The sequence below is a fragment of the Notamacropus eugenii genome, chromosome 1 (genome assembly GCF_028372415.1).
Source record: "Notamacropus eugenii isolate mMacEug1 chromosome 1, mMacEug1.pri_v2, whole genome shotgun sequence".
NCBI classification, from domain to species: Eukaryota; Metazoa; Chordata; class Mammalia; order Diprotodontia; family Macropodidae; genus Notamacropus; species Notamacropus eugenii.
In genome coordinates, this window is record NC_092872.1 from 695741788 (window position 1) to 695768457 (window position 26670).

General features: G+C 39.2%; 1 protein-coding gene across 3 annotated transcripts in view; it reads left to right on the forward strand.

Annotated features, from left to right (window-relative positions):
- The window catches only part of CTCF (CCCTC-binding factor), a 42828-nt gene extending 16158 nt beyond the window's left edge, over positions 1-26670 (forward strand). Inside the window, exons 3-13 of one of the 3 annotated variants that reach the window (XM_072636064.1) lie at positions 8607-8731; positions 11283-12072; positions 12393-12563; positions 14356-14489; positions 15273-15393; positions 17803-17952; positions 20200-20360; positions 20875-21057; positions 21520-21655; positions 22425-22586; positions 25140-26670. In XM_072636064.1, the coding sequence (XP_072492165.1) occupies positions 11292-12072; positions 12393-12563; positions 14356-14489; positions 15273-15393; positions 17803-17952; positions 20200-20360; positions 20875-21057; positions 21520-21655; positions 22425-22586; positions 25140-25324 (2184 nt within the window). In that variant the 5' untranslated portion in view covers positions 8607-8731; positions 11283-11291 and the 3' untranslated portion in view covers positions 25325-26670. Of the gene's footprint in view, positions 1-8606; positions 8732-11282; positions 12073-12392; positions 12564-14355; positions 14490-15272; positions 15394-17802; positions 17953-20199; positions 20361-20874; positions 21058-21519; positions 21656-22421; positions 22587-25139 lie in introns of all 3 variants that reach the window. The other 2 variants (XM_072636062.1, XM_072636063.1) reach the window with 2 other exon arrangements.

Genomic DNA, 26670 nt, shown 5'->3' on the forward strand with positions numbered 1-26670 from the left:
GACAAAAGTCATGAGCCTACTATATAAGACCACGTATTTAGAGGTAGGAGGAACCTCAGAGACAACCTGACTAGTGTAAAAACTTGCGGCCTGTTAAGGTGACGTGATTGGGCCAAAATCACACAGGTAGTAAGTTTTAAAGGTGAAATTAAAACCCAGGTCCTCTGAGTTGAATAAGGACTCCCATCCATCGTAAGGGTGGGAATTTGGACAATTATTAGTGCCACTTTGTCTTATATATTTTTTCTTTTCTCTTTATTCTTTTCTTTCTCTTTTTCTGTGATAAAGATAACTCACATTTACATGCTCCTCAAAGCCCTTTCTTCAACCCTGAAGTCAAAGATAGAAGTATTTTCCCCTATTGTGCAGAAGAGGGAAGAAAGGCCTTGCTCACAAACACAGTATTCAAGTCCTGGCTACACAATAATGCTTCTTCTCTCAGGTTATGCCTGGAGCTTTCCAGTGACTCTCAGAGGTCTTGCTTGGCTTGGATGGTGTGTAATAAAAGGTTGGAATGTCCACTTGAGGACTTCTTGGTAATGTAAAACAAACATAAGAGTGCCTGGCCCTTCTGAATGCTCTTTTCTAAGAGACGTGTAAATTTTAATCTAAGTCTGGTTTGACTGTGAGGGATTTTCAATTCTTCAGATAACAGGGACATGTAAAGTCACCACACTGGTAGCTTCAATTTTTATGTTTACTTACTGGTTAGTATTTTTTGACAGGAGGGCTACAAGCAAAATCTTCAAGGTAATACATATTTCCCAAGTGTTAAGGGATGCATTTTTACCTTTTCTCTTATAAACTATCTACAGTTATTCACAACAAACTATAATAGAGTATATTCATATGCAGATTAGGTGATGGTACTCTAAAGTGATGGCCTTCCCCCATCATTCCAAATGATCAAAAATTGGCTATACATTAGATTCCAAAGAAAATGGAGTTTTCAGGTGCTTTCAGTCATAGCACCCTGTTCTAGGAATTTGTGATTTGGAAGAAATTCTTGTTCTCTCTGCCCAGAAAGAAGTAAGGAAGAAGCCAGTATTCTCTTCACGTAATCCTCAAAAGAATTGAGAACTAGGGTTGCACTTTGATTTGTATTATGAAATTCAAAGGGGATTTCTAGGAATATTCAGAATTTCCATCCAAAGTTTAGGCCCTTCAGATGAGCTTGAACATACACAGGGGACAATAAATAATTGTTGAATGAGTGGGTATTTCCTCTTAACATTCAGGAATTGGTTGTGACTAGATCCATAAATCCAAGTCTCAGTAATAAATTATATCCTCACTTGGTTATACATTTATCCATCTAGAATATTTGTCATTTGCCACTTAGCCACTTGGATTAGTGATTGTTTATTGTTAGGCTAGGTGGCACAGTGGATAGATTGCTGAGCCCAACGGAACTCATCTTCCTGAGTTCCAATCCAGCCTCACTTAGTAACTGTGTGACCCTGGCAAGTCACTTAACCTTGTTTGCCTCACTTTCCTCATCTGTGAAACAAGCTGGAGAAGGAAATGGCAAACTCTTCCAGTGTCTTTGCTGAGAAAAACCCAAATGGGGTCACAAAGAGTCAGACACAACTCATCATCATTTTTAATAGCATGAACTCTTTTGCCTTAATCTATTGTTTTGCAATGTTGCCATTCTAAATATTTTATTCCTGTCATTCTTAGATCCATAACATCTTAAATATGTTCTATTTCTAGTTTTCTTGTGTAGAGAAATTATCTTGTTTAGTACCTTTCATTCTAATCTCAGGTTCTTTATCCCTATTATATAATGTATCCATATTAAACATTTTAAAGTAGTAGCGGAAAGTGACCATTAACTCAAGCCATTGTGATGGGTTATACCAATGGTGTCAAATAGAAACAGGTTCCACTAAATTGTACATAAGAAGCCCTTCAGGCCACATGTTTAATTTTAGAATAAATTATTCTCTATGTTCTATTGTGTTGTTTTTTTTTTAATTTTGTTAAGTAGTTCCCAATTACATTTTAATCTCTTCTGACCATGTGCTGGTTGTGTGTTTGACACTTCTAGACTGTGCCATTCCTTTGTATGAAAATGTCATGTTACTTTTAGTCATGAAAATACTTTAGTTTTTCTTCCCCTATCCCACCCCCAACCCCTTTTTTTTTAAGGGAGAAGAGGAGGCTATAAATAGATGATACTGTTTTCTGATCAGTTCTTGCTGAGGACCCATCACCACAGTCACTAGTACTCTTCCCAGTTTGAGCCAGTTCTTTCCTTTGTCCAGCTCTTCTCTGGTGCTTATAAGGCTATGCTGTGATAGCACACTAAAAATGCAGGAGCATTTATGTTTTCTGCTAAGATCATAATTTCTTTTTTTAAATACAAGAAAAAATATTTTTTTCATACTTCGCTTTCATTCTAGCAGGTTGAAAACTTCTCATTCCCATTCTTTTATGTGCCATCCTTCCATGGACATTCCGACTATTAGACTATGTCCAAGAAGGAAGAGCTTTTGGTTCTTAGGAGATGAATAGATGCTTTTTGGCTTGTCCTTTTTTCTGTAGTGGGAAATAGAGCCAGTAGGCATTGAAGTGCCTACTGCATAGTTCTCACTCTGTTGTGAAGTTAAATATCCTTAGCCCACTAAACATCTCCTTAAAATGAGGGGGTTGGACAGAATGATCTTAAGGTCTCTTCCAAACTAAATTCTATAATCCTAGGATTATGGATTCTTCTTCCACTTCCTCTGCCAAAAAGGTGGTGCTTGATGTGATGTTATGAGGTCTTTTAGGATCCATATTAGGCTTTTTCAATGGTTCTGTTCTTTGGAAGGGTAGGGGGAGAAAGAGAAAGAAACTCTATAGTAAATGATATTTTTATAAGCCTCTTTAGAAAATAAGCTGGGAAATTTTAGCAGGTCATTTGGACCTCACAGGAACAAATCATGTGTTAAATAAAAGGACTATAACTTGCTGCTTTATAAAGCAAATCTCTAAAAGTTCTTGCCCTTCCAATATCTTATACATCATGTCTGTTTCCCTCTTTCCTTACCTGCCACCTCCTCATGCTTACCCCATCCCCCACCCCCAAAAAAGTAAGAAATAGAGATAGTATTTTTTCTTTGGGTGTTAGCCTGCTGTTTAAATAAGTCTAAAATCAGAACAATTCAGAGAAGAATGAGAAGACTTAATGGAATTGTGCCAAGAAGGTAGTGTTAAAGAAACCGTATAAACAGCAGCTGGTGACCATGTCAATTCACCATTAAGAGAACAAAACACTAATCAAATACAACTTAAATGTTAGAGCTGTACTTCAGAGCTGTAGCACATCCTTCTTTTAAAAAATCAATAAATTTTTACTGGGGAGAGGTGTTACTTTTTTAGGAGAGTTTGTTGAGAATTGCCTGTCAAAATGCATCAGTTTTTGATTAACTAGCTTAGCTACCGGCCATATCTTTATGACTAAATCTTTGTTTAGCATTCTTATGAATGCATAATTTTAAAGACGATTTTAATACTTGGCAAAAATGTTACACCTTTTAGAATAAACATTTTGATTTAGTGAAATTAGATAATTAAATTTTCAAAAGACAAAAATTGATTAAATCCAGACTTGTTGATCTTAGGAGCACTAGAAATAATGTTAGAGATCATCTAGACCAGCAGCTTCTCCTGTAGACAAGGAAACTGAGGCCCAAAGAGGAAAAGTTACTCATCTCAGTTGTCTTTTCTGTCTGCTGCTCTCCCAGCACCCAGATGTCTGTGTTGTGGATGATATCTGAACCAGAGTCAGTATTGACTTAATGTTGCCTGAATGCTGTTTGTGTGGCTCATAGTGCTCAGTTTTGTAGAAACAGAAATAAGATGATTCTTGCTAAGCAGGCACTTGGTATAATTGAGGATATAAAACCAACACACACCAAAATGAGTACATGTGAGATAGAGGCAGATGTATTTGCTTTATTTGATTTCTCTCTGTCTTTCTCACCTTATTATATTGTATTTATTGGTTTCAATTAGAATATAAGTTCCTTGAAAGCAGGCACCCTTTTCCCTTTTTTTTTTTTTTTTTTAGTGTGCCCTCACATCCTGTAATAGTGCTGAATGACCTAGGTATCACTCGGTACTTGCTTACCTGTTGGACTATAAACAGCATTTTAATTCCACGGGTAAAGCACAAGCTTAGAATGGGGTAAAAATACCAAAAAATGGGGGGAAATGCTAACTTAGCATTAGCATGACCAGATTAAAAAAATATACTAAAATAGGGAATAAAGACTGGATAAGAAAACAAAGTCCAATAGTTTGCTGCATATAGAAAACATCTAAAAACTACATACGTACACAATGAAAAAAAGAAGACAATAAAACAAGATCTTTAAGCTTATATGAAGGAAAAGCTGATTGAATTATAAAAGGACATGGTAACAATAAATGTAAGAGACTTCCATATTCCTTTCCCAGAGCCAGGTAAATCTACCAGATAAAAGAGAAATATAGAACTGAACAGACTATAGAAAAATTTCATTTTGAAATATTTGTGATGCCTTGTGGATGGGAAAATATACATATTTCTGAACATTACATGGTATCTTGCCATATAAGTTAATACAATATGTTTGCTGGTCATTTAAATGCAGCATCATTGTTAGGAAGAAATTTTACCTGACCAGCAAGGCAATCAGAATTTCAGAACTGAGTACGCTAAAGTAAATGTTTTTCTGTTTGCCTCAGTCATTAGATTATAGTTTTATATGCAATGTCAAAAAGTTTGGTAAAGTCAACAAATATTATTAAATACTTCTTGTGTGCCAAACACTGTGCTAAGGGCTGAGAGACCCAAACTCTTAACTGGGAAACAACATGCAAACAACTATGGACAAACAGGATACAGATATTAGGATAAATTGACAGTAATCTCAGAGAGAAGGCACTAACGTCCAGGAGGAATGGAAGAGTTTTGCAAAAGACAGGATTTAGTTAAGACTTGAAAAAAACCAGGAAAGGTGAGGTGTGGAGATGAAGGGGGACATTTAAGGCCTAGGAAGAGACCGCCAATGAAAATGCAGAGTCAGGAGATGGAGCGTTTCATCCTGAGGAAGAGCAAAGAGATCGGTGTCATTAGGCCATACAGTTCATGGAGGGTGTAGCAAGATGTAAAAAAGATTTTGAAGATTTTTGAAAGCCAAATAGAAGTCTGACAGTTTGGCTCAGAACTGGGCATCGTTTTAGAGGAGGGCAGGCAGGAAATTGTTAACTTCTCTATAGGTAGTGACCAGGAGACATAAGCAACAAGGAGAACAGAGGCACTCCTGAGGCAAGGAGTTAACTGTTTAGCAAGTGCCCTTGGTTGTACAAAGGCAGAGGTGTGGCATGGAAACCCATCCCCCCATGGCAGGCATAGAGATCATTAGCTAGTTGCCTTAGTTTTGTAAAGAGAAATAGAAATCTTTTAATTTCTGTTTTCTCTTTGGACATGGTTTAAAACTTTTTGTCAAGGCTATCTTATATTAGTTGTCATGAGTTTGGGGTTTTTGATGACATCCAAGTATTCAAGATTTAAAGCTATACTGAATTGGTAGGAAAAACAGTTTCATGTAGCTTTTTAAAGTCACATGTGTTTAATGGAAAGGGCACTGGATATGGTGATCAAAAGACCTCTTACTTCTCACCTTGGGGAAGTTATACAACTTACTGGTACTTCCATGTCTTCATCTTTAAAACAAGGTGGAGGTAGACTAGTTGATCTCTAAGATCTGTTCTGGCTTTAAGTTTGTGATCCTGTGGTATCCTATTCCATAGCATCTTCATAGCATTAGACTTTAAAGCTGAAATCCAGAGGTGAGCCAAATCCTTTGACTTGGCCTGCCACCACCAAAATCAGTTTTGGTGGTACCTGCTAGACCTTATTCTTGGGTCTTGTAACCAGAAAGGTGTTCATTCTGGTGTTTGCCTGCTGTCTTGGCAAATATTCCTCAAAGAAAAGATCAAGTGAAGGTCCAGGAAAGAAGAAATGTATGAGTTGTATTCAGTGGAAGAGAAAAGGGGCAAAAGACACGTGAATGGTCGCACGTGTCACATTTCCCATTCATTACAAAATTAAAGCTGCTGCTTAAAGCCACTAAACCCAGGTCACACCTGCTAAGTTTCTGTGGCTAAAGAATTGAATTGCAAGTAGAATGCTGATTTTAGACCTTTTTATGCCAAATAGTTTTCACAGTGAGAGGGTGCTATGTTTTGGCAAGATAATACAGTTCTAATTTGTATATTCTGATTCTTTTTCAGTGTAGGTTAGGAATCTGTGGCTACTTTGGGATTCAGTTTGTGGTGTATAACACCTCTAACAGGTATCCTACTATCACAACTTTTAATGTTGTATTTTGATAGTGGCTTAAAGACAGAATTTTCAATTTTCTTCAAAGTTTTGTGTTTTCTAAAATTTATGAATTTTAGTTTTTTCATCTCTCCTACCTTTAACTGGAACATTTGTTGTCTAAGATGCTGTCGAAAGTTTAGCAAGAACAGTAAGGTTAGAATTTACAACACCTGAATTCTGGTTTTATGTAGTTAGAGAACTCCTTGAGATTAGCTCCATATTTTATTCTCCTTAGTGCCTAATACAGTACATTGAACACAAGCAGTTGATGAATGTTAGATTCCCCCTCACCCCCAGAGTATGTCTACTGTTTTCTCCAGGGGAGTAGGACTTTTCCACCTTATTCTGTAACTGAATTGTCAGACAGTCATATCTTCCTTAAGAACTAGTTTTGGGCACTGAAAGAAGTGTTTTCCTTTATTCTTAGGATGACAGTAAAGAGATTAGGTGCCAAAGAGAAATCTGGTTGTTGCTTTTTTTCTAAGTAGGAACCCTCAGATAGTCCCCAGAGCCTCCTATATTGCTACACAGCTGCCAGTAATTGAATGGAAACATGTTAAAGGACTTTATATGATACAGAATTAATCAGGGCATGCATCTCCAGGAGATGTTTTTGGTAGCCCTCCCCCAAGCATGTGACAGCGAGAGGTTCTTTCAGTGAAGGTCAGAGTATTCTTAGTTCTATAGAGAAAGGTACCCTAGGAATTAGTTGGTGATGGTAGAGCAAATATGAGCTCTCATACTAACCTTGAAGTGTCTCCACTAGTTGTGTCTGTGTGTCAGCGACATCACTAGCTGTAACTGTTTCTAGGCAGAAGGTTAATGTTGCTGCTTTTATCAAAGGAGTCTCTGTGCCTTCTTGGTGGTTTGAAATTTGAGTCAAAGAATGTTAAAGCTAAAAAGGACAGCTAGTCATGGGAGCCTCAGCTGGACAGCACAGCCTCTTCTTTTAGAACAGCTGAGGGCCTTGGTCATGTGGGTTGCAAAGAGCAGCTCCTGGATTTGAACCCAAGTCTTATAACTAGTGGCCTTTGCCTTCTATCGCAGGCTCTTGCATCCTGTCACAAGGCAGCAAGCAACATGGAAAGATGGACTTTCAGGTCATAAGACCTGGGTTCAAATCCTGCTTTAGTTGCATCTAGTTGGCCTTAGGCAAGGAACTCAGTCAATCCTAGTCTTCAGTTTCTTTGTCTGTAAAATGAAGTGTTGGGACTAAATGATCTGAGGGATTTCTTAGCTCTCATTCTTTGGTCTTGGAATTGTATCAGGAAACCAAGGCCCAGGGATGGATTCCTGTAGATTTGAAATTTTGCTCGATGTTTTTCTTTTTTATTATGAACTCAATAATTATGTAAAAATCCAAGCATTCTAGTATATACAGTGAACAAAAAGGAGGCTTGTTTATGAAACTGAACTTCTGTTGTGTACATTTTGTTTTTTAAAAATATTAAATTTAAAAGGTAACAAATTATCTTTGTGTCTCCTAAACTGGTTTTCTTCTGGTTTTTTGGGCATCTGTATCACTTCTTACTGATTTATCATCCCTTTAAGTAATTTTTGTGTTATTAAATATATAACATATATAATTGAAGAACTAATGATAATTTGAAGGCTTAAAGAATGCTTCATATATTATCTCATTTTATTATCACAACAACCCTGTGAAGTAGATGTTATTCCCATTTTACAGATGAAGAAACAGACTGAGTAGTGTAAGTGTCTAAGGCAGGATTCAAACTAGTCTACCTGACTATAGGTCTGTTGTTTTCTCACTAGCCCGCAATGCCTCACAAAATACTAGTAAATGAACCGATTATGGCCTATGTGAGTATTTGTGAGATCTTTGTTCTTGAAGAAAAGGAGCTTCACCACTTCCTATAGATTCTCAGCGAGGTATAGTGGAGAAACCTGGCTTCAGATTCACCTCTGGCTCTTTTTCCTTATGTGACTTTGGGCAAGATACTTCACTTTGTCTTCCATTTCCTCATCTGGAAATTAAAGAGGTTGGGTTGGGTAACTTCAGAGGCCCCCTTCAACGTCTGTGACTACACTGCAGAATATTGTTCATTTGTAGTTTGATGTTCTACAGTGTTTTGTCTTAAGTCATTTGTCAAGGTTGGCTTTGCTTTGCTTTATTTCAACTAAAACTAATTTTTTTTCCTGATAGGGTGGGTATTTAAGTATACTTGTCCGACAATAACACCATACAAATATTTCACTCTTGGCTGTTTTTCTTTCTTGATAGATATGCTTTGTCTCTATCTACAATAAAGCCAGAATAAGAAGGAATGGGTAAAATTGCAGTCTCAGAATATTTTTGAAGAATTTTCCTAACAATGAATTAAATATTGGAACGGGTTACTGAGGAAGGTTTGTAAAATCCTTTTCCCTGAGGTCTTGGAAAATTGGGGTTGATTCTTCTCTTTGAGTTAGTTTTTTTTTAGATGTCATTTTCTGCCAAAAGGAGGGAGAGCTGGGGGGATGGGTGGGTCACCTAATCAGTGGTATTTGGAGGCTTCTGGCTACTGGCCAAAAGGAATGAAGGGGTGGGAGGAGTACCAGGAAGGACAAATTAAATTGGGGGGGGGGGGGGGGGGGGGCAAATGGGAACAGAAAGTCAGTTTTACCTGATTGTACCTGAGAGGAAACTAGAATGTTTTTCTGTAGACTCATATAGCAGTATTACTTCAGTGTTCTTTTCAAAGATCCATTCTTCATAAGTTTGTCTTTAATTCAACTTATTTGGTGACCATACTCTCATTTTAATCTGTCTTTTGTTTTCATTTTTCTCTCTTAATTGGGAAAAAAGCGCAGTCTAGCTGGGAGGATAACTTGGGACAACTGGAAAATAATTATGCATTAAATCGAGTGGTTTAGAAGATAAATATAATAGAAGTTTAACAAGGAGGAGGGATGAAAGAGGGATAAAAAAAGTCTTCCTGTAAGATAATGGGCTTGAGCTGAAGGATCAGGAGGACGTAAACCAGCAAAGTCAAAAGACACGAAGGCAGGAGGAGAAACTTCAGCATCCGTGAAACACGGCTGGGCCTGGCTTCTACAGAACATCATGAGAAAAACCAAGTAGGCTGGACAGGAAATGGTTTTTAGGGAGCAATAGAAAATAAAGTGGGAGAAATAGTGCGGGGTAAGATTGGAATGAGAGGGCTCTGAATGCTCTGTAGATGTGACTGGATTTGAGGCCTGAGCAAACGTTGGAATTTTTCACATTGGACTAGTTTTTAAAACAGCACAAAAATTCTTCCTTTTTCCTCTTGATGGAAACAGAATAAAGCACAAACAAGGGAATAACAGCTTTGCTAATGGTAGAGCCATCTGAAATCCCCAAGAGAAGAAGATATATAGGAATTCTACTCAGCTTTTTATATATGCTTGTTATATCCACAAATGAAACAATTGTTTTGCATGCAGGTGTACCCAACCACTAATTTTTGCAATTGTGACTTTTTTGGTAGTTAACTATTTATAATAGTTTTCACAAATCAGTATTTAAAAAAAAAAAAAACAACTAGACTTATATGCTATTTTATTGGTGTCAGGAGCACCTGGTTAGGATCAGGTTGGCATTGGCTCTCCAGCTTGTGGTCCTGGAGAGTTGCCTGAGTCACACCTAGGATGTATCAGAAGTAGGACTTGAGCAGGGAAGGATCTTTCTACCTCTGAGACCTGCTGTGCATGCAGTGCTCCCCACAGCTTCTCAGTGCTTGTTTAAGTAATGTTCTTTTGATCTGTATATAAAGTTTGTGGAAATACAATGTTGCAATTGAAATTACACCTGAAACATTTTTTCCTCTGAAGAAAGATCCTTAAAAACATCATTTTGGGTGAAGGGTTTTGGCCTAATTATTTGATTGAATAAAGGAGAGAAGAGATCTTAAACTAAAGGGATACTAGAAGGAAGACCTTGTTTGGAAGGCTGTATCTGTCACTCTGGACTGTCAGTTATTCTGGATCTGTTTCCTCATCTGTAAAACAAGAAAGTTAGACTTGATATAACCTCTAAGGTCCCTTCCACCTCAAAAGTCTATGATTCTTGTGGACATAGTAGAGAAATATTACCTTGTTTGTTTAGCATATTCACAAATCACAAAATCTTTTAAATTCCTTTACCTGGTACATAATGTGTTGGTGGACTGGCTGGCTACTCATTTCTTTTCTAATTTAATATATGTAAAGTTATTTTAATGATCATTAATTTTAAATAATCACATCTTTAGAAAATATATTGTAGAAAGGACAAAATTATAGTAATAGAAGAAATCCTTCTATAGATCTTAATAAATAAGAAATGGTATAAATGAGCTAAAAAAAAGATTGATATTCTGTAATAATATTTCAGGGGATACGTGATTACTCCAAATATGCTCTAATTGCTACCTGTCTATACCACCTCATCCAGTGCAATAATTTTGTCCGTGCCTTTCTATAAATCCTCCATAGAGGATTTAACTCAATATGCCCTTTGTGCCACCAACCAATTGGAGTCTAAAGTACAATATTCCTGGAACTGTGCTTTACATTTGTTACTGTTTTTTCCCCCACCACTAGAACAGAATGTTATATATATAGGCATTTTGGGTGACGGTGATAATTGTTCACTTCCCAGTGTAGAGAGGCTGGTATTTTTTTAGAAATAATTGTTAGTTAAAAATAAATGACATCAGTAAAATGTTTTTGATCACTAATTTTAAAAACTTTTAAAAATTACTAATACACAGTTTTTATGTAAGTGCTTTTTATTGGGCAGAACAGAACAGAATTTTTCCCATTGCTTCAGTTTTCTTATTTGTGCTATGCTTCTCGTTTGTCCTTGAGCTGACTGCAAGCAATCTATTTTTTTTAATCATTATATATATATATATATATATATATATATATTTTTTTTTTTTTTTTTTTTATAAAGGGAAGGAAGATGGAAGGTGAGGCAGTTGAAGCAGTCATGGAGGAGTCTGAAACCTTCATCAAAGGAAAAGAGAGAAAAACGTATCAGAGACGCCGGGAAGGGGGCCAGGATGAGGATGCTTGCCATATATCGCAGACGCAGGCGGATGGGAGTGAAGTGGTTCAGGAGGTCAACAGCAGTGTCCAGATGGTTATGATGGAACAGCTGGACCCTACCCTACTTCAGATGAAGACTGAAGTCATGGAGGGTGCAGTACCTCAGGAAGCTGATGCTACTGTGGATGACACACAGATAATAACACTTCAAGTTGTTAATATGGAAGAACAACCTATAAACCTTGGGGAGCTTCAGCTTGTTCAGGTCCCTGTACCAGTAACGGTGCCTGTGGCTACCACTTCTGTAGAAGAACTGCAGGGGGCTTACGAGAATGAGGTCTCTAAAGAAGGCCTGCCCGAAGGCGAGCCCATGATTTGTCACACGTTACCTTTGCCTGAAGGTTTCCAGGTGGTAAAAGTAGGTGCCAATGGTGAGGTTGAGACATTAGAGCAGGGGGAGCTGCAGCCCCAGGAAGATCCCAATTGGCAGAAAGACCCAGACTATCAGCCACCTGCCAAAAAGACAAAAAAAACCAAAAAGAGCAAACTGCGTTACACGGAGGAGGGCAAAGACGTGGACGTTTCTGTGTATGACTTTGAGGAAGAGCAGCAAGAGGGCTTGTTATCAGAAGTCAATGCTGAGAAGGTTGTTGGTAACATGAAGCCTCCAAAGCCAACCAAAATCAAGAAGAAAGGTAAAGTGAGACTGCCCACAACAGAGGTAGAACAGAGCCTAAACAACATTGTGTATGAGTGAATCTAGTTTTGATTTGTTGTAGGTAAAACTCTTATTAATCAGGCTGAAAGTAAATTCTTAGGTTATTTTTCCTCACATTAAATACTTTGGGTTTTAATGTGTGGCTAGAATAGCAGTGAGCTTGAAGGTAGAAATTCAGGTAAGATTTACCTAGAAAGGCCAATGAAATTTAGAGATCCAGAGGCAAGTTAATCTAGAAATCCATGGAACAATCCAGGGACATTAAAGCTTTGGCTAAAATCCTTTCCTTGTATACAGGTGTAAAAAAGACATTCCAGTGTGAGCTGTGCAGTTATACATGTCCACGACGTTCAAATTTGGATCGACACATGAAAAGTCATACTGATGAAAGACCACATAAGTGCCATCTCTGTGGCAGAGCTTTCCGCACAGTCACCTTGCTGAGGAACCACCTAAATACTCACACAGGTGCTATAGGGCAAAGGGATGGAATGGGGGGAGGGCTACAAGGGGCCTCCTTTTTAGAACAGAAAGTATGGGGTGTACAGATGATGTTTTATAAGAAATTTCTTGTGGACGACTGTTTTGGATAGTCTTTCTGGTGGATGGAGGCCAGGCACAGCATTGAGAAGAGCCTGGACTTGGAGGCAGGAGAAGTGTAGCCTTGCATTCTCCCTCTTCAACTTAATGTTAAGATGAAGAACCAGGAAAGAGCCTTGTAGTCAATGTGAACTGTGTACTCCCTCAGCAGTCTTGGGACTTCAACTCCACCGTGCTTCTACAAATCAGCAGAACATTGGGTGCAATAGATTTTATAAGATATAAATAAAGCATTAGGTTAGAGGCACTGACGCTGATCTCTTAGAACTTATGTATTTGTGTGACCATGGGAAGTTCACCAGCCATCCCCGATTAGACTGGATGAGCTGTGCCCTGAGGCTGCTTTGAACTAAATTGCCATCATCCCGTGAAAGCCATCCATTGGTGCTATCCTTTCTGGCACCAAGGGTCACCTCTGTGCCCAGGTAATGGCCTCATCCATCTTTGGATATCGGATTTATAGCTGGAAAAGACACTAGGACATTTAGTACAACCCTCTTCTCATAGAGTAGGAAAGTGAACATCAAGGAGTTGTCTAGGGTCAACTGTGCTAAAGTAGTTTTATGCAGATATCTTCCTTGAACCTCACAGCAACCCTGGGAAGGAGGTGGTGGTATTACAGTACCCCATTTTACAGATGTGCAAGTTGAAGTATGCTCAGGATCACACAGCTAGGAGTTGTCTGAAGTCAGATCCTGACTACAGACCCCACTGAGCCACCTAGCTACAATATTGCAGATTTAAAAATTGGTATTCTTGAATCTAGAAGAAATAGGCTAAGTAGCAGCAAGTATGTACAATTATCCGCAACCTCAGGAGGGTGTGAAACTGTTGACTGGATCTTAAAAGAGAATAACCAGTAGCTCCCACCCTCTCCCTTTAGCCCATGAAAAGTCTATGCTACTTTCCAAATGTAGAATCCTATGATATAGGTCAAAAATGGACAGTCAAACTGTGATCAACTAGAAACCTGCTGCATGTTGTTTTTGTGTTAGAAGAGGCAGATCACCAGAAAACAAGCAGTTCATCTGGCAAGGCTGTTAAGGAGTTGAAACAGGAGTACTGGATGTTAACTGTCTTGATGCCATCACATTCACCTGATGATGCTGGCTTGCTCCCTAGTGTGACCCACCAGCATAGTGGTTCTTAGTAGTACTGGTCCAGAATCATGTAGTACTTTCAGGTTTACAAAGCACTTTACAAAGGCTTTGATCTGATAGTGGTGAGTGTCATCAATCTTCTCTAGCCTGTTGGAGTCTTCATCTTTTAAAGATGAAGTGAGTTAGTGTGATACCAGGGTTGGAGCACAGATGCTCGTGACTTGTATGACCTTGGACAAGTCCTTTCCCCTCCCAGTTTCCCCGAGATCAGTTACCTTCTGTGAAATCCTGGCTCACATCATCACCTCCACAAAGGCCTCCCCAACCTCGGGCCTCATGATAGCAATCTTGCCTTGTAATATTTTTCATATATTTATCATGCATTGTATATGCATGATCTCTGTACAGCTACTAGACTGAATTTCTCAAGGACAGGGGACATGTCTTTTGTAAACATTAGATCTCCTGCAGGGCCTAGCACAGTGTTCTAACGGTGGTAGGTTCTTAGTAAATGAAAACAGGAAAACAGGGTTGACTTGTTTGCATTCTTTCCTTTTAAGGTACTCGTCCTCATAAGTGCCCAGATTGCGACATGGCCTTTGTAACCAGTGGAGAATTAGTGCGGCATCGACGCTATAAACACACCCATGAGAAACCCTTCAAGTGTTCCATGTGTGATTATGCTAGTGTTGAGGTAAAGGTTACATTTTTCAGTCATCTTTTCCATAGAACACATCTCTTCAATGCTAGCGTTGAACACAGTTTCTTATGTTGAACACTTAATTTAAGATTTGCCAATAATCAATTCTTGATTATGTATAAACACTGAGTAATCACTGGAATTTAGTGGGAGTGGGGTAGAGAGGGTTGTAAAATAAATTCTGAACCTTTCCCACCACCCCAGTTGTTTTTGTCACAGTGTACAATTTAGCTGCAATGGGGAGTGACAGTTGGGTAGGGGAGGGTGCAGTTCCTTGACTGATAAATGTTCAGCTGTCACGTGTAAAGTTGTGCACATAGTTGGGGTGACTAAAGGAGTAGACCCTCCATAATGCCTGCTTTGAAGTTTGTCTAATAATGTTGAAGGTGGGGCAGATAGATGACAGTCATGTGAGCAAAAATAAAAATGACTGTTAGTGAGTGGGCAAGAGGATGGCCACAGGAATTAGAGGTAGAGAGTTAACCCTACACACTTGGTCATTGCAACCATGGAAATAAATGAATTCTGAAGAAAGTGGAGAGGACACAAGACCTACACGTAGGCTCTAGTTTTAGGCATGACCATGCTCACTAGGTTAGAAGAGGCATCATCACAAGACAAGGGATAGTCAGAACATGGGGAAACAGTAGATGGTGGTCATTTAGAACTTTGGAGTTTGTCTTTAATGTCATTAAAACTGAGCTTTTGTGCTTAAGCTCTGCTAAAATTGCCATTTGTATCTGAGAAGGCTGATAACTTGATGCTTCTTTGCTGCAGGTCAGCAAGTTGAAACGTCACATTCGCTCTCACACTGGAGAGCGCCCATTCCAGTGTAGCTTGTGCAGTTACGCCAGCAGGGACACGTACAAGCTGAAAAGACACATGAGAACTCATTCTGGTATGCTGCTTTTTATGATTAGACTCAAACTGCTTTTTTTCAGATGTTGGCTTTGTTTTAGTAGATCATCTATCTGGGAATTCTTGACCCACTTGTTTCTGAATGGACAACTAACTGGCATGTAATGAACACGTGTGGCAAAGTCTGGTTTCATTATTTTTAAAATTCAGATTGATCTGTAATCTCAGTCATGTGGGTCACTCAGCAACAAGGCAGATCACATCCCATTCAGATTGCCTACCCATCCTCTGTAAGTCTGCTGCAGATCCTCCCCATCAGTTAGCCATAGCAGGTTCACCGAATGTGTTTGTGAAGTTGTTTCTTTCTGACGTTTCTAGGATCCCAGCGGACACATGGTGGGTTGTCTACCAGTTATCCTTCAAGCTTGCCAAATGATCAACTCATCATCTTTTTCACTCATTCCTTTCTCAGACATCTTTTACTTCAGTTTTCCTTTTTAGTTCCTTATTGTTTAAGTGCTAAAACCTCCTCTTATCCACCACGCTTTTCTGAATGGTACTTATTTTTACTTCTTTGGAAACCATAACGTTCCATGACTTTTAACCATTCAACAACACTGTTAAAATATTAGTATTCAAAAGTTGGGCCTTGATAACTTTCTACTCATTAATATCAGGCAGAGCGCCAAACAGGGAGATGTATGGTCCCCCACAGGTATTTGCCACTGTCATAGAGGAGATCCAGCACAGAATCCAAAGCTGAAGGAGAGATTCCTCATAGAGTGTTGAGTTCTTCCAGATGCTCCTCTTTGGGGATGGCATTGTGCTACCTTGCCTCAAGCCTCAGAACAGACTCCTAGATAAGATCCATCACCATTTGAAAGGCTTTTGGCTTCTCCAGCTATACAGGAACAACAATCCCTCCGTGCATCATTGTGTTCAACATCCTTCCAGTATCTATTTCTATAACCTCAATAACTTGTTCAAATAGTCATGTATTATACACCGCATCTTACTATTTTTAGTCTTCTAGCTTTGTATTACTCTGGCTCTTTGTTTCGATTGTATACATACTGGGGGTTCAGGAACAATGCCCTCATTAGTAATGAGTGTCTCTGCCTCAAAATATAGTCGCTCTGTGGGAATTAAGGAAAGGGGCATGCTATCCTGCGCCAACCGTGTCTGCTGCCTTCCAGTTCTTGAAAGTATTTATGATATATGGCTGTGAGGCTTCTGTGTGGTCAATAAGTCTTAGACCTTTCTTATTCTTTATTCTAGAAATGCATTTTCTAACATAATTTTCACCTTGCCCATATCCACCTTTGCACTAAGAGTCAGCAAGTATCAAATACATGCTTTAATTTGGAGAGTCTTAGCAATTCCTCATTTCTTTTCCTCTTCATCTTCTGTGGCTGATACTGACTTAGCCACTGCATTCATTTAATAGTCTTTTTGCAAATAACTGCCATGAGTACTGCAGCAGCAGACAACCCGATATCCCATGAAATCATATTTCTCATTGCCTTCCCTTGGCCAGCTACTTTGTCCCTCCAAGGAGGTCTTGGGACTTTCTTCCCTTGAGCAGTACCTTTCTGATGCCTTTAGAGCAAGAAGACAGTGACTGATGTGTTTGAGTTCCCCCCACACTATATTTGCTCTTTGGTCATTGAACAAGAATCTCTGCTTTACCAACAGGCCAGGTTAGTGTTTATAGATGGCTGTATCTGATTCTTAACACTGACATCTCTGCCACTCTGCCTTTCTCCTACTCTCCTACACCTTTACCTGCGGAAGCAGAATTGGCCACCTGGGACTGAGAACTATTTTGTGTTTTCTTTGATTTGTGTGCTGCCATGGCTAAAGGATTCATCCCCCGGTGACCAGCTTACTAACGGTGAAGAATCTGGTCCTTGGAAAGCAATCTTCCACTGGTGTTATACTCAAAGACTTTCCAGTATGGAAAAGTCTGATAAACTTTTTGTTCTGCTTATATAACCCTTCAGTGGATTGTCTTCCTAGGACTTTGTAGAGAATAGCTGAGCTCTCCAGGTGGAATTCTTGTTTGAAAGATGAGGTTTGTGTATCTGAAGTTGAGTTTTTTAATCAATTTGCTAATTTATGGAAAACTTCTAGGCTGTTATGCTTCTCATGTTCCTTTTCTCCTCTAATAAGCACCAGTATCTCTGTAAGGTCAGAAAACAAAAAATTTTAAACTTTTAAATTCTCTAACAGTTGCTAGAAAAAGAAAAAAAGAGTCTTAGTAACTGACAGTTGATCTGAGAGTTCTGCTAGACTCTTCAGAGTCTTGGGAAGGCTGATGTAAATCTAGACAATAGCTTGCTGAAATAGATTTTCTTAATTGTTATGTGGTTTATGAAGCTTTGATTATTTAGACCCATCTTAAGTCAGAGTTATATAACAAACGTGTTCAACTGTGTTTCTTCTTAAGGTGAAAAGCCGTATGAATGTTATATTTGTCATGCACGGTTTACCCAGAGTGGCACAATGAAAATGCACATCTTACAGAAGCACACGGAGAATGTGGCCAAATTTCACTGTCCACATTGTGACACTGTCATAGCCAGAAAAAGTGATTTGGGTAAGTTGTTTAGCTGCTTATTAATCAGAGGTCCTCCTTGAAGGGTGTGTGAAAACATGAGCATTAGAATGGAGTCATTAGAGTGGATGAGCCAGCTGGTGCAGACCTACAAACTGGTGTTTGTGCGCATGCCTGGGTTTGACAGAAAGTAATGGCTTTGTGGCCATTTCTGTTATTTCTCCAAGAACAGTAGCATTCAGGCTAAAGGGTTTTTACCCCTGAAAACAGTTCACCAACAGAAACCATTTGATGGAATTATTTTAGCAGAGCACTATGTGTTAGGTACTAGGGAGATGCAAAGTTTAGGTAAGGTAATGGCTCTCAAGTTTATAATCCAGTTAGTAACAAACATGCAATTATTGTATATGTTGTATGAGGGATGCCTTAGAAAGATACAAAGCAAAGTATTCACTGAGATTTGAGGGTTCTCACACAGGCTGGTGCCTCTGGAGGAATTGTTATTTGAGTTAGGTTTTAAAGGATGGGGACAAATTCCAGCAAAGAAACGAGGCATTCTGGGCATAGGAGACAACACGGAAGCAGTGTAAACGTTATGCTTGGGAACTGAGAGAAAACTGACACTTAAGAGTATAGGTCCAGGAATAATATTAAGTTAGACTCAAAGAGCTAGGTTAGTGCCAGATTGTGGAAAGCATTAAGTGCCAGATAGAAATTTAAATCTGACTCAGAAGGTAAAGAAACCCTTTAAGATTTCTGTACGGAAGAGTGACATGGCCAGAGCTGGGCATAGCAAAAGAAGAAAAAGTACATTTTTTTCAGACCATTTCCCAGTTAAGAGTCAGGTCCTGTGAAATATTTGTCACAACTGAATTCAGCCCTTCTTATGAGCCTTGTCATGGCATATTATGTCAATTTATTCTTCACAGTAGAAAATTTGCTGAGTCTGAAGAGAGGTAGTGTTGCTCATACTTAATGTGTGTTGTTCAGACAAGTACTTGTGCAAAGTTAGACAATTTGTTTACTAGGGTTTGTGTTAAATACATTTTTATAGAATTAATTGAAAACTCTTTCTTAGACGCTGTCCAATTTAGTATTTTCACATGTCCTTTAATTGAGGTAGAGGATAAACCTGTCTTCTCGTGACATAGCATAGGCCTTTTTTTTTGAGTGGAGACTTCTTTTTTTGCTCATAAAATAAATGAACTTGCTAATGAAGACTAGAAAAGTGGAGCTGAAATCTAAACTGATACCCTGCTGAAGAAAAGGCAGTAATGTGATGTGATTGTATAAAATTGTGATATTGGAAAGGAACTTTAATAATAATCTAGAACTTTCAAGCTAGAAATAACATTTACATGTATTATCTCACTTGATCCTCCCAGGCCTGTGAGGTTATAGAGTACACGTGCTGTTTAGTCCCATTTACAGATAAGAACAAGCCTGCAGAGGGTGAGACTGTCAACCCAGGAACTAATACTGACTCAGAGCTCCAAGCTGTGAATTGTGCCACATGGCATTTTAGTTCAATGTTATCTTTAAAAAAAACCATAAAGAACAGATATTGAATAATTTATGAGGCATCATGTTTGGACACTGTAGAAAAGAATAAGTATAAACTTTGATTCCTTCCTGCCCTCAAATTGCTTACATTCTGTAATAATTACTTGAAAGTGCACCACCCAAAGAAGAAAGTCCACCAGAAAACAAAGCACAAGAGATGGTGTTATGCAAAGGGGAGAGCTAGGCTAAAATTCCAGCTATTGTAGACCATGGAAAGTAGCACTCAATCTAAGAGGTTTTACCCCTGAGTACAATTCACCAACAAATTCTATTTGATGAATTACTTCAGCAGCGCTGAGGTATTAGGGAAAGGGAAAGTTTAGGTAAGGTATGGGCTCCAGTTAAGGAGTAACAAACACCGTTATAATACATAATTATGTGAGGGATGCCTTAGAAAGATTAAAAAATAGTGTTAAATGAGGTTTGAGTGAAATGGTTCTCACATGAGTTGGTTCCTCCGGAGGATTTATCTTCAGACAGCTTCTTCTACCTGAGCCTCAGCGCCCTTACCCTGTAAGTAGAAAGGATTGCTTGCTCACTCACTTGTTGTGAGGAATGTGCCTTGTGAATCTTAAAGCACAGCACATGTGGGCTGCTATTTTATAAATGTGAGTTAAAGTCAGCTAGCTAAAGATATGCCTTTAGTGTGGGGATAAAGTATTCACTAGAATAGAGTTCATTTGCTTTTTATTTTATGCATCAAACTATATATTGGCATTCTTTCAGGTGTCCATTTGCGAAAGCAGCATTCCTATATCGAGCAGGGCAAGAAATGTCGTTACTGTGATGCTGTGTTTCACGAGCGGTATGCCCTCATTCAGCATCAGAAATCCCACAAAAATGAGAAGCGTTTCAAGTGTGACCAGTGTGACTATGCATGCAGACAGGTAATCTTTGAGGGCTTTCCAGGAGGGTGAGAAAGCACTTACTGCCTCCTCTTGCTCATGTGTACTTAATGGTCCTATTTGTATGACACAGGAGGGGGTAGGATGTATCAAAACAGTCTTTGACCACATAAAGGACTGCTTAAGCAATTTATGTGGGAACAAGTGCAGAATTGGAAGAAAAGTTTAGAAAAGGGATAGGAATTTGGGGGGAAGGAAATGGAAAATTGGAATGTTATGTGACAGAGGAAAACTTGAGTCATCTTGGCACTTCGTATTATTCAAATGATCTCTAGTGCCGTGAGGAATCTTTGACCTGTATATGTCTTCAGGAATTTTTGAATGAATCAGTTTTGAAAACTGAAGAACATAACTTAAAAGAAACCTCCTTTATTTCCTCATTAAATGTTAACCAGGAATGCTCAGTAATATTGAGAACTTAACTTTAGGAGGTCTGTCAGATACTTTATTTCAGTAGCAGGCAGTGCTTTCTGAGACCATTTTCTTACATTCTCAGGAACGGCACATGATAATGCACAAACGAACGCATACTGGAGAGAAGCCCTATGCCTGCAGTCACTGTGACAAGACCTTCCGCCAGAAACAGCTCCTGGATATGCATTTCAAACGCTATCATGACCCCAACTTTGTCCCTGCTGCTTTTGTCTGTTCTAAGTGTGGTAAAACATTTACACGGCGGGTAAGTGCTGAATTTTCCTTTTCTAATACATTTTCTGTAATGGTGAATTCTTCCCTACTTCATATTAGTAGACTTTACCTTTTGCATCATTTGGATTTATTTAGAACTTATGTGCCTACATCCTTAATGTAAAATACCTGAGGTTCTTTTTATAAATAATCTAAGCCAGTATTTCTGTAGTACCTTGAGGTTTACACTCTACTTTCTTTTTATTCAAAACACCCTGTGAGGTAAACTGTCCCAGTGTTATCTTCATTTTACAGATGAGATTTACCCGCGGTTAGACATAGCAAGTGTTAGGGCTTTATCCAGGGTGCCTTCATGCCTGTTGTTTTCCCCTTTTTTTATGAAAGTAAAGAGACTATTCTGACTCTTCTTTGCATTTTGTTTGAAAAGAATGAAGATCTTGCTTTGTGGACTATTGCGTTAGTTAAATGCTTGTGTTTTCTTCCTTTTGTTTAGAACACTATGGCAAGGCATGCCGACAATTGTACTGGTCTAGATGGTATAGATGGAGAAAATGGAGGTGAAACCAAGAAAGGCAAGCGTGGGAGGAAAAGAAAGATGCGCTCTAAAAAAGAGGAGTCGTCTGACAGTGGTAAGAGCTTTGCCTCCTGGCTCCCCCTAGGCCAGATTCCTCTCTACCACATTAAATATTTAGTGCAGTATGGTGCTTGCTAATACCAATTATGTCCATACTTAAGAAGAGTGGCTTTACTCCAGGGCTATGTATGAAGTTTTCAGATTGGCGTACAAAAATGTCCACTGCACCATAATAATTACATATGTAATGGTATGCTGTATGAGAGCCATACAAGTATGTTATCTAGGCATTTTAAGTGGTTTTTTTGGTTTCTTTTTAAAGAAATTGTGTGGGGAAATTCAGACTGTATATGTGAATTGTCACATTCAAGTAACAATGGCCCTCTGATCCAGGAAAGTGGCTTCAGTTGCTGGTACCCATCTTACCTCCTCAAGCTGTTCAGAAAGCCAGCTTACTGTTCTCCGTTATCCATACCATGAAGGTATAGGACTGAATATTCTCTAAGGTCCCTTTCCACTCTCCAGTTCTATGAGATCAGATAAGTCTGGCAGCCAGTGGTACTTTAATTGTATGCTTTTCTGTGTCTGGACCTTCTGTCTCCCTCCCATCTGGCTTTAAAAAAACTTTAGCAACATAGAATTAAAATGAATTTCCAGGTTCAGGTACAAAGGAGTCTGCCTTGATGATATTAGCAAAAACCCAACAATAGTGTTACACATGCACGTACTCCGAAGGTGCAGAAAGATAGTTCATATAAATATTTTTCCACTTTCTCACTCTTCCAATCCCTTCTCCCTTCTGCACCCCACAATTTTTCAAGAAGAAAATGCTGAACCAGACCTGGATGACAATGAGGATGAGGAAGAAACTGCCGTTGAAATTGAAGCTGAACCAGAAGTGCAGCCTGTGACTCCAGCCCCACCACCGGCCAAAAAGCGAAGAGGGAGGCCACCAGGCAAGGCCAGCCAGCCCAAGCAAGCTCAGCGTGAGTTACTGCCCCTGACTCAGGCAGCAGGAACTGGGGGCTCCCAGCCTAGACACACAGACTGGCCATTACCCTGCTGTGGCAGCAGCTGTTTGGGGGCTGGTTTTTGTTTTTTTTTTTTTAAACTCATTTACCATAAAAATGATGCCCCCACCTCTAGACAGCTTTTAACCCCATCGTCCTATTCTGAAGAACATTTTGTGCTATTACATAGGATGGGAATTAAGTCAAGACAAGTCAAATCATGTTTCCACTCTGCATAGGATCTTTCTCTGTCACAAGAGTTTGATAGTAAAATGTTGGCAAGGTGGGCAAGAGAAGGCGTGGTCTTGGCTTTACATGTAGGATTCAAGCAAGAAGGATGTGTAGGTTGTAATTCTGTGCATCTATTTAGATGATCATTTCCGTGTATGTGTGTATACGTACAGTCTTTGGGAATAACGATGCATGCAAAATTGGCCTAAGAACCCCTTAAATTAGCCAGATAAGTTGTTACATTCATTCTTTTGAAGACACAGGGAATAAGCAGTCCTCCCCCTCCTTTTTTTTTCTTAGGATGTCTCTGAAATTTTCTTAAGGGGAGCCTTCTTCCATGTCAAATTGTGCTCTGAATGGTTTCAGAGGTAATACCTTGATTGTTGTGAGAGCCCTGGCTGCTTTTCACACTTGTGAAAGTCTGCAGCGTACGGGATGATAGAAGAGCACAGAGCAGATGTGCAATGGTTTCCATCATTTTCATTTGTGTAGTCTTCTTTTAACTTCTGGAAAACCTCTTTTAAGCCACACGGATCAGTTCTTCAGGGAAACAGCAGGATTTGTACTTAAGATCACTGCCTTTACCACTTCCCCCCCTGACCTTCCACACAAGAATGTTCTCTGTGCACCCTGTGTAAAACTCTGCATTGGACCTGTTATCATCTCAGACTATCTCTGTATTGTGATTGTCTAGCCTATATTTGAACCCTTATTGTGAGGGAATTTTTCATGTCTCTTATGTGATAGTGGTGAAGTAGGTGGCTAATTGTAAAATGGAACTACCCCATCTCTCCCTGTAAAGTATGAATAAAAGCCTGGCTTTTAGGGGGTTCTAAGAATGCTGTAGCAGCTGCTCTGTATAACATGGAAAGCCAGGAAAACAGATTTTCAGTCCTGCCTCAGTAGGTGGAATTTTCTTTCAAATGGCTTCACCTCCATTGCCAGCTATGAAACAGACTTGGTTGCCAAAACAAACTAAGAATTTTAACATTCAGGAAAAGTGTTTGTGGGTGGTTATCAGCATTTTGCTTTTCCTGATCCTCCTCCTTCTCCCAAGGGCCCTCCCTGCCCCCCCAACGTGCTCCCAACTGCTTGCTGCCCTCTCTCCCAAATAATCTTGTGCATAAATATTTTGTATTTGTTCCTTTATCTAGGCAGCTGTGGCATCCTAAATGGGCAGCTGGCCTAAGATCCCGAAACCATGGCTTTAGGTCCCACCTTTGACATATGCTGACTTTATGCAATCCTGGGCACAAGTCACTCAATTTCTCAGGGCCTTGGACAAGTCTCTGAAGACCCTTAAGTTGCAAAGAAGGTGTCAGCCTGCATTGGTAGAGTGACTTTTCCTCACCTGAGAATTTCCTTTGTCACTGAAACCACAGTTCCAGTTCCTGTCCTGATTCTCTTTGCATCTGCTTTATATTAATAAATACTTGTTGATTGATTTAAACTGGGATGTGTTTTTTAAAAAGCATTTTAATTAAGCAGATATTGAAATAGGGAGCCTATTTTTGCTGCTTTCTGGGGTATAACAGTTTGTTTCCAGAGATACTAATAGTCACTAGTATGTAATAAGTATTAGAAAGAAAGAGAGTAATGGGTCACATTTTAGTAGAACGAGGTACCCAGCCTCTACTTGCCAAATAATGGAAGAAGTTCATGTTGTACTAACTAGGGCATGTTCTGTGTGTTCTCTCTACAGCCACATTTATTTAGAGTTGACATGATTTTAACTGTACAGAGCCACTCTGGACATTATAGACTCATAGTGACCCTTTGTTGTGTCTCTTCTGAACTGTGCTATCAGGACATTTGTATTCCACTGTTAAAGCATCCTAATTAGGAACCTCAATATAAAGAGGTTGAAAATGATGCCATATGAAAATCTATTGGAGTTGAAAGAACTGGGGTTGTTTGACTGGAAAAGACTAGGCTTGAGAGGGAGCACAAGACCTCTTGAGCTATTTGAAGGACTCTTATATGTGGGACTGTTCTGTTTGGCCTCACAGAACAGAATGGAGAATTAGTGAGGGTCATGTGTAGACTTAGTGTAAAGTAAAAAACAGCTTTCTAACAGATACCTCCTAAAGCATAAGGGGCTGCCTCCTGAAGTAGTGAGGGCCCACTCACTAGAGTTCTTTTATTCAGGGGATACTGGTTCAAGAAGAGGCCAGTAGAGATCACCTTTAAAGTCTCTTCCCCTTCTGTGATTATATTTAACAAGAGAAAGGAACGGAATATTTTCTTTAGGGGATTTTGACATTTGTTTTTTGTGTTTCTCCCCATTCTCCTCATTAGCTACAGCAATCATTCAGGTTGAAGACCAGAACACTGGTGCAATTGAAAACATTATAGTGGAAGTCAAAAAAGAACCTGATGCTGAAGCAGCAGAAGGTGAAGAAGAAGAACCCCAGTCTGCTGTGGTGGAAGCTCCCAACGGAGATCTCACTCCAGAGATGATTCTAAGCATGATGGACCGGTGATGGAGGAAGGCTCTGCCACCAAACTGGCCTGGGCTGTGTTTAAACGGCTCAATCTTACTTTTTTCTTTTTCTTTTGTTTTTTTGGCTTTGGGAAATGCATCATTTTAGACCATTTTACCAAACATACTGGGAACTTAAACTTCAAAGATGATGGTAGAAAATGTGATTTAACTAGAACTTGCTGTTGATGTTAGCACTGCAGATCATGGAACGTTAGAACACACACTGAGTCCTTGAGGGGGTTGACGATGAAATCTGAGGTCCACACGGCAGTGACGGTCCAAGGACCGCGTTTACATGTGGCCAGGGAGACATTGGAGCCCTTCCCTGAAGCCCTTATGGTGAACCACTCCGGAATTGCCACCAAGGTTTCCCAAAGCTCTACAGCCCCTTCCTAGAAGAGCTTTTAATTGTAAATGCAGACTTGGGAGGGTCCTAGACTTTTAAACCATTTTTATTTTTGCTTTTCCCTGACTCCCTATGGCTTGGAGTTAGCTGCACACCAGTAATACGGCATGCAATGATTGATTTCTGTCCTGAACACTTTGCTGCTTTCTTAGCAAAGCATCTGTTATGGTCGAGCTTGTAAATACCTGGTTTTTGTTTGTTTTTTTTTTTTTTTACATTTTAATCTTTTCCATTAATTAAGAGGTTGGAAAGAAGTGCAGTTTAAGAAGCCCAGCATTTTAATTAACTTACAAATTAAGTTACAACAGACTCAATAGTATGTAAATGTTGGAAAAAAATTAATGGATCACAATCACGTAGAAGAAGGTACCCAGACTATTGCTTGCTGAATAATGGGAGTCCACGTGGAACGTTTTTTATTCCGAGCACATGGAACTGGCGTTGGAACCTTGTATAATTAACTGTTATGATTTCACATCTACATTTTCTTTGCTCTTTTTGTGTTTTACAAATCCTCTGTAAGGCAAAAACAGCGGTTTTAAGTGGGTCATGGTAGCCCTTGGAAAACCTGGGCCAGGAAATTTCGCTAGGTCAGTAATTTAAATTTTGGATCTTAAAAAGAAACAATAATGTGAAACAAACACAACTTTCAAAACAAATGATGCTTGTATATGGACTGTCATGTTAAAAATGTAAGCTTTTTATAGAGTCTTGCTGATTTCAAACAAATTTTTCTTCTATGTATCGCTTTTAAGAAAGGCTATAAGTATAGCTATCAGACTCTAGGTTGATGCATTTTTGTACTTCGCTGTACTGTGTGATATTTTTCATTATTTTAGAAGGCCAACATGAGAACTGTAATAAAATATGTAATGGGGGTTTGGAAGCTGGGAAGGTGAATTATACTGCTGTACAGCTAATAAATAATAATGGATTAA